At 36.8% G+C, this 8,048-nt stretch overlaps 1 protein-coding gene across 2 annotated transcripts in view; it reads right to left on the bottom strand.

Annotated features, from left to right (window-relative positions):
• Positions 1 to 458: 458 nt before the first annotated feature.
• The window catches only part of LOC309601995 (phosphatidylinositol 3-kinase regulatory subunit alpha-like), a gene marked incomplete at both ends in the record, with an annotated part of 63,209 nt that continues 55,619 nt past the window's right edge, over positions 459 to 8,048 (bottom strand). For both annotated transcript variants that reach the window (XM_082335265.1, XM_082335266.1), the window contains 9 exons: positions 459 to 648; positions 1,106 to 1,276; positions 3,676 to 3,744; positions 3,851 to 4,027; positions 4,297 to 4,439; positions 5,482 to 5,607; positions 6,091 to 6,271; positions 6,396 to 6,494; positions 7,169 to 7,271. In XM_082335265.1, the coding sequence (XP_082191391.1) occupies positions 459 to 648; positions 1,106 to 1,276; positions 3,676 to 3,744; positions 3,851 to 4,027; positions 4,297 to 4,439; positions 5,482 to 5,607; positions 6,091 to 6,271; positions 6,396 to 6,494; positions 7,169 to 7,271 (1,259 nt within the window). The remainder of the gene's footprint in view (positions 649 to 1,105; positions 1,277 to 3,675; positions 3,745 to 3,850; positions 4,028 to 4,296; positions 4,440 to 5,481; positions 5,608 to 6,090; positions 6,272 to 6,395; positions 6,495 to 7,168; positions 7,272 to 8,048) is intronic.

Genomic DNA, 8,048 nt, shown 5'->3' with positions numbered 1-8,048 from the left:
CATGTCTGGATCCACTGAGTGCAGCAACACCAAATCCAAGCCAGGTCGTGACCAAGAAATTCCAATAACTGAATGACAAAGATCTCTTACACTTTGTGTCTGGAGAATCCAACGTTCTAGCTGGTAAAGCTTCAGAAGTGGTCATAAACAAGCACCATGGTTAAAGGCCTCTATGTCCCTGCAGGGAGATCAAGTTAGGATTTCTCTCTCTTTTGTTTTTGTTTTCTTAATTAAAAAAAAGCACTTCAGACTAGAAACATTTGTTCACAGCTTAATACTGTGATCTCTCCAACTGCAGTTGTGAAGGAAAGCTCTAGTCCCGTCTGAAGACAGACAGCTTTAATACTGCAGCTCAAATTCTTGAATAAGGCTGAAAGGAGCCTTCTCTCTCCAAAGGCCTCAATGTTGTCAAATCTTTTCTTTAGAAAAAAACCAAACAACCTGGAGTATTAAGATCTTCATCGCCTCTGCTGTGCATATACTGGGTAGGCTAGTGTAACATTGAGAGAGTCATTGTGCTGCACAAGTGATGTGTGTTGATAATGTAGCACCAGTTCTTTGAGCGAGTTGTACAAGTTATATGGCTCTGCAAATCCATACCCAGTAGGTGTTTTGTTTATCACACAGTGCTTTACTTCTCCATCCACCCTAAAGAGGAAAAAAAAAACCAAACCAACCAGTTTTTACTTTGTCAGTACAGTAAAGTTAAGTTAGAAAATACGGTATTGGCAATAAATCTTAAAGTGCTAGTCACCACATAGAATTCCTGTCTTCTGTGGTAAAAGTCTAGGTTTAACCCAAATTCCCAGATGTTGTGTTAGCTTAGGAAGGCAGGAGATGATAGGCAGGACTTAGCAGCTGCACATAAAGGAGTGCATCCATGCTCTGGTTTCCCTTCTTCTCCATGAGGCTCATCTGTGGGAGTGGCACAGGTTTGAGCTGTGTAGGAAATGGAGCAGAAATAAGGATGGCCTCAGGACTTGTTGGTCTGCTTCTAAGCCCAAAGATCCAATGGGATCCATGCATATACAAGTGTCTATCTGCCCCTGGCTCAAGGTAGGTGCCTCAAATGTTGGTTACATCATTCACAAATTAGGGTACATACACAACAGAGCAGGCATAGCAGCCTTGTTTGCTGCTCTCTCGAACGAGGAACGTTCCATCTCGCTTTCCCCGCAGCAGATTTTCAGCTTGACTTCTATTGATATTTCCCACATTCCACGTTCTCTCATCATGATGGAGCAAGTCCTCATCATCTTCTACCATAGAGTATTGGCTGTTGAAATAGGACAAAATGTGTTTGTGAAACACATTGCAGAGCAAAATCCACGAATTAAGTAGTACCCCTTTCATATTACTTGAAAAAAAAAAAGTCAGTGGTTAGTAGGATGACTCCCTGGAAAAACTAGGGATGTAAACCATGTAATACTGCAAAATTTTGACCACTGAATAAAAATAAAATATAAGTTCTGGTCCTTATTTCTTTTAAAAACACTCACGTAAATCTGAAGAAGGATATAAAAGGATGCTGTGTTATCTTTCAGAATCTGCTGTGAGCACTTCAGTACTTCAACCGTTGCTTACTGCTTTGGTAAATAGCAAGCCCAATGAAATCAATATCCTTTGAGTCATCTTCATTTCCAAAGATCAGAACACTTGGTCAGCAGTGAAAAATCATGCAATGTATTGATTACAGCTGCTGCTTGGGAAAGCTATGAGCAGTCATATAGGTAGACAGGTTAATTATTCATAGGGGAGATGGCTTTGTGGAAAGGGTGGAATAGTAGAGTGCGCTCTCTCCTTATAACCAGATTATGAGAAGAGCATATAATATAGGGCCTTCTCTACCAAAGCAGCCACCAACTATAAAGCTGATTCAGAGATATATAGAACACTCTGAGCTAAAGCCCACCATGAAAGAAGATGTCTCTGGTTCAGCTGTGTGGACACCACTGATATTCTGCAATTCCAGAGCTCCCCACTTGCCCAGCAGCCTGCACTGGTGGGCCCTGCCTCTCCTGCTCAGCTTGCAATCAGTCTGTGTTTGGCTAATGTATTTATTCTTTCTGTAATAGGTTTTTAATCAGTTTTCCTTGCTCTAAGAAAACATGACTTCTCACTCATCCACAGTTCTGTCTTTCTTAAGATTCTCAAAGTAGTCTACAGAAATCAGCAATCACACAGAACACACAGAATTCATTTTTTCAGAAAGAAGAAGGGTGCTTTTGTTTGAGATTACACTCTTTCTAATTCCCTTATCCCATTGTACTCCTTTGTCCTGCAAGATATTCAAATGCATTCAGCAGTGGCTCTATTTTTAACCAGCACCTAGAGAAAGGGATTCCTATTTTTACTGCTGCTCATTATACTGTTTTTTTTCTGCTTTACAACTTCAGAAAAAAGTAATATTCTGAAAGTTTAATTTTTCAGCAGAAACCTGAGCACTTACCAGACTCACTGGCAAGAAGAGTCACAGAGTGAGAGAAAAGAAAGATTTTCTTTAAACAGTTTCACTTACTATTTTGATGCTACGTTAAAACCATGACCTGGTATTGTTCTTTGCCTACCGTTTAACTGATGGAAGTACCACTGGAAACAGGTGTCTACATATTCTCCATCATATCATCTTTGAGCTGTGCTAAGACTAAGTGAACAACATGGCTTTAAAATGTGTATGCAATTTTTATCCCCTGCTGTGATTTATTTTATCCCCTGCTGCTTCTACCAATGCAGCCGCAGCAAGGATGCACAATTTCCAAGATAACAGTAGGAGACTCAATAAACCAGGCCAAATTAAAATAGACCACTAATGAGGACAAAGCTAGAATGTAAATCCAGAAAAGTCATTGTCAGTGTGCTGCTTCTGCTATATGTTCAGCCAGGCAGTGTAAAAGGCATGCACAGGAAACTACATCAGCAGAAAATGTTGATATGAATATTACTTAGACAACTTTGGTTTTCTATTTGTTCATTCTTCACTGTTACTACACTTTTAATATTATTTTGTGGCTTGCTTTTGTTTAAATTTGGTCTACATTTGTACCACCCAGGTGCTTTTTGCTTTTTTCCCAGGAATGAAGTGAAATTTACTCAGTAGCCAAGCCCCAGTCAGAACCTATACTAAACTGAACTGCTGAAATGACAGAATACTATCCTGCCATTTCCCAGAAAAATTAACCAGACCACACAACCAGAGAAGGACCATTCTTCAGCATACACAATTTTATCATCTCCAATAGCAATGTGATATATTGATGTGGGTACCACTATACTAGATAGCACCATGGTACCAACGCTTGAAATTTGGAAACAGCCTACCCGTGCCTAAGAGACCATCTGAACAATTTATCTATCCATATGACATCTCTACAAGATACTAACGCCTTATGATCTTCATTTTGCTGGTAAGAATAGAGACACAGGTTAAATTCCAGTGCTTTGCTATAGTAACTTGATTATGCACTTCCCTGAATAATGGCAGAGTAGTGGATGAGACAGTGTCTTTTCTACTATTTGCATTACGTAGGCTGCTGTGCGTTAACAGTGTGCATTGTTACTGGAGAGCTAGGCTTGAGATTTCCTCGGTGTGGTCTGGGAATTAAATATGCTTTATCTCACTTTTGCATAAGATGACTTGAAATACCAGTAATAATATTTAAATCTTTTAATACTCACTCTTCTGTATTTTCATTTCCAAGCCATTCATTTAGCTTCTTTTGCCGAACACCTTTTTGAGTCAGCCACCTGGACAATAATTGCAAATAAAATTAATTGTTAGTCACAGAAGTTAGATGCCAATAAAAAAAAAAACCTTTTAAAAAAAGTTTTGTTAATTAATAATGATACTCACATCAAGTACTGATCTCTTGTCTTCCTCAGCTGTATGAGGTCTGGCTTAATGCTGTTCATACGCTTGTCTATCTCTCTATATTCAGCTGCTTGCTTCTTTAAATCCTCTTCTAATCTACGCCTGCTGTCCACAATTTCACTTATTCGAGACTTCAGTTTTTCATAGTTGTGCATAATTCTGAATGGAATAATGTGGTAGGTTATACTCTGATGAAGTCTTATTCATGACTTTATATCTGCTGTTTTCTCATGTAGACATTTAAGAGAACAGATTATTTCTCCAGATGTAGGTACACTTTTTGCAAGTTCACATCTACCCCATTTGAGGCTTGCTGTGCTTACAACTGAACAACTTTAAACTTGCCAACTTGCTTTAGTTTTAGGCAGATCTATATTTGGCATTGTTTCTTTCTTCAAAATCATACAATTTGAAATATAAACACTGACCTTTGTATTTCTTTTTCATTTCCTTCCCGTTTAAATTTTTCAATGTATTCCTTACTGTATCTTTCTTGCGTCTGGCACTGCTCTTCAAATATTTTTATTGTTTCATTAAATGCTTCAATAGCTGTTCTTTTCATTTGAATTTCCTGAAAATAAAATAATTGTTATTACAGTTGTTATCAAACAGAGGAGATAGATAGATATGATTTATTGGCTTGTATCACAGAAACACTTCCGTATGTTGAAACAGAATGACTTCAATATCCCTTTACCAGAACACATTCTGTCTGCAGAGCCTTACAAAACAGAGAAAACAGGCCTGTACAAAAGGCTATCATGATGAGGCTTTCCGTGATGAGGTTTTCCAAGAAAGAAAAACTGCTAGACAAAGAGCTAGCTACAATCTTTGTTTTGTATAAATATCTTTTATTTGTGATGATTAGAGCCTTATGGCAATGCACTTTGTCCTTTGTACCAACTAATGTCCTTAGAAGTACATCTGGCTTTCTGAAATAAAGGTATAAAATATTGGGCTGGACAGGTCTCAAGAGGTCATCTAGTCTATCCTCCTGCCCCTACATAGCTAGTCGATAGCTAAGTATTTTAAGTTCAAGTTGTCTGCACTCCTCCACCTTTCTTCAATTATTTTGAGGCGTATTTCCTGAATATTTTAAGAAGCAGTCTTGATTCTGAGGCTGTAAAACAGCACTAATTCACTGGCACTTCAAGACTTGTCTAATAGTTTATTAAGATGTAAGAAGGATAGAGGCAGCTTTGCATTCCTGCACTGTATCTGCACGTCATCACTCCACCCTGCATAGGTGAAACCAGACCCTTAAAAAACTAATAATAAAATACAATGCTTCCCTGCAGATGTGTCTTGAAAACGTTAACTCAACTTGATGAGGTCAGTATGCAGAACTGTTGGTAAATCAAGTCAGTTCTGTGCTTGCTTTGGATGCAGGTGTCAGACTTGAGCACAGGGTTAGGTTACAGGTGGCGACTATTCAAACACGAGTAAGCAATTCTACTATACTGAGTGAGCACATCAGATATGTTTCCTCTTTTGGGCAATGGTAGTGGTGGTGGAAGGGAGGAGGATGGAGGAAGATGACAGTATGAATTTACAGTAATATTCTAAATCTACAGAAGTCTTCCACTCTCCCTTTGGTTTCAAATCTAGCTCACCTGAGATGTTCTTGTGTAGTCTTCATAGAGTCTGTCATATTCTCGGCTTTTTTCTTGAAACTGGGTATTATATTCATGTAATTTCTTTCCCACTGCTTCAATGCTATCCTCTTTTACAACTTGATCCTGGGATGATGAGCAGAAGGAAAGATAATCCGTAAAGAAACAATTATATTGCACAGATTTTCAGGATAAAACTGCTTAAAAATGACCAGATAGTTACATGGTAAATGTGACTTCTCTTTTATCAATATGGAGATATGATATACTATATGCATAATATGCAGATTAGAAATAAAATTAATGACAAAAAGCAATTTTGCATTGCAAGTGTTCAGCTTTATACTGAAAATTATATATTTTATCATTAAAGAGCGGGATATTTATTAACATAAGTTTATTTCTTAATAATGTATATCTGCAGTATTTAAAGTTTTATTTATTTATATGCAAATTGTGGAGTTGGTTTTAAACAAAAACATCCATTTTTATACCCACTTTATCTTTTCAAACATTTACAGAGATGAAGTTCTTCATGATAAATGACTCCCCAGTCTGCAGTAATTTCTCTGTATTTAAGTGTAACACAAAGAAAATAGACCAAATTACCTGCTGGTACTTAGATACTGGATACAGTAATTTTACATCCAGTTTAGGATTATACTGAGCTAGAGATTCATTCCGGTAGTGGTTTATTAGCTCGACCACAGAGTTGAAAGTTAATGGGTCAGAAAAGCCATATTTCCCATCTCGGTGAAATATTTTGATTAATTTGTTATTTCCTCCTTTCCTGCAAATAAAGTTTGTTGAAAAGTTAGGCATACTTCAAATACTATTTCCTAAGGAACACTGTATTTTAAATGCAGTATTGCGTTTTACTGTCAGGTATTACAGACCTAGCGTAATTATCTTACCTTAGCGTAAGTGTGTAGTCCCCATGCATTTTGGTTGAAGCATCTCGTACCAAAAAGGTACCATCAGCAGTGTCTCGAAGCTTCTCATTTACTTCTTCTCTAAAATGAAAGGAAAAGTACCCAATTATTTCAGCTACTTCTCACTCATTTACCTTCTCACTGTGCTCTAAATTATTCTGTTTTAAAATAACTGTTTTTTATAAGCTTCCTTGATATCCATATTAATAAATACAGTTATTTAATAGCTTATTTAACATTACTAGAGAACAACTGGGATATAAAAATGGTATATTCTATGTCCTCTCACTACTGGAATAAAGTTATATTCATGCAAAGGTCTTTCTGCTTGTTCATACAAGCCTGCACAACTGGAGCAGCCAGTGCTGGTCAAATGCACCTATATATAGTACAGTTAAAAATGTTGCTAATATATGGCACTTGATAACCATTGTGCCTACAGTTGAGGTTCTGGATGAAAGACAAGAAGAAAATACTTATTTCTTGGTGTTGTCCTTTCATGCTAGCATTTCATATAGCTGTCTTAAAATAACAGAACAATCACCAAATCATTCCACATATTACATTCTAACTGACTGCCGGTAACTTTTTAGTCATGCTTGGAATAAAACCAACTGTAATATGTTTGTGTTGGAAAATATCCTAAAAATGGCTCTTAGAACTGTAATTTTTCTATATTTAAGAATACATACACACAGAATAACAGCAAGAACATAAACCCAAATATAAGAAATACATGTCTTGAGCTGATTTACCTTGAGATATCTCCCCAGTACCATTCAGCATCTTGTAATGACATGTTGTTATTCATGCCGTTGTTAGTTACAGTATTAGGTTTCGGTGGCTTAGGAGGCAGTGCTGCAGATGAAGGGGGAAAAAGTTGATTATAACTCACTGAAAACCTGACCATATATTCCTTGAAATTACACATTATTACATGAATGAGAAAAAAGAATAGTTACAAAATAGAATTTTCCATCACTAACAGTCTTTAAAAGACATTGGAGGAATCAAGATATTTTACTGAAAACAATATAATTAATTAAACAAAAAAGATGTACTGTTTCAAAAAAGTATGTTAGTCTTGCAATAATATATTTTAAGCAAAATATAACACCATACTCATCTCCTCCCCCTGTGAAGAAAGCATTTGAGAAAAAAAAATTCTGAAGTTAGCTTTTACCTTCTTCCACTATCTTCAGGTGAATATAAATAATAAAACATGTAAAGTTTTATTTTTTTTCTCCTGCATAATGATCTTAGAGGAATGTTGCTGCTTCCTCACCTAGAAGCTGAGTAACAAAAGATGCAAACCCACAGCAATACTGTTTATTTTAAGAAGAACTGGGTTTCTGTGATCCTCAGCATTCTGTGTGATGATTTGCCAAAAAACACTTTAAGAAACCCACCTGTGACCCAAATATCCCTTGTGTTAATCTTAGTATTCTACAGAATAAATTGTGTTCCAAATGCCAGGACTGATTAAAAACCACATCCTCCTTTTCTCAATGTCAAAGCTGCATACATATACCAGTGGGTGCCAGAGAAGATACTGCAGCACTCCTGACTTAGTAGCAAGGGGGAATTGGAATCAGGATTAAAAATCAACCCGGCTCTTTTAGTTCTCCAGTAAGT

The sequence above is a fragment of the Platalea leucorodia genome, assembly GCF_965183815.1.
Source record: "Platalea leucorodia genome assembly, chromosome: W".
Taxonomy (NCBI): Eukaryota; Metazoa; Chordata; class Aves; order Pelecaniformes; family Threskiornithidae; genus Platalea; species Platalea leucorodia.
This window is presented reverse-complemented; position numbering and strand designations above follow the sequence as displayed.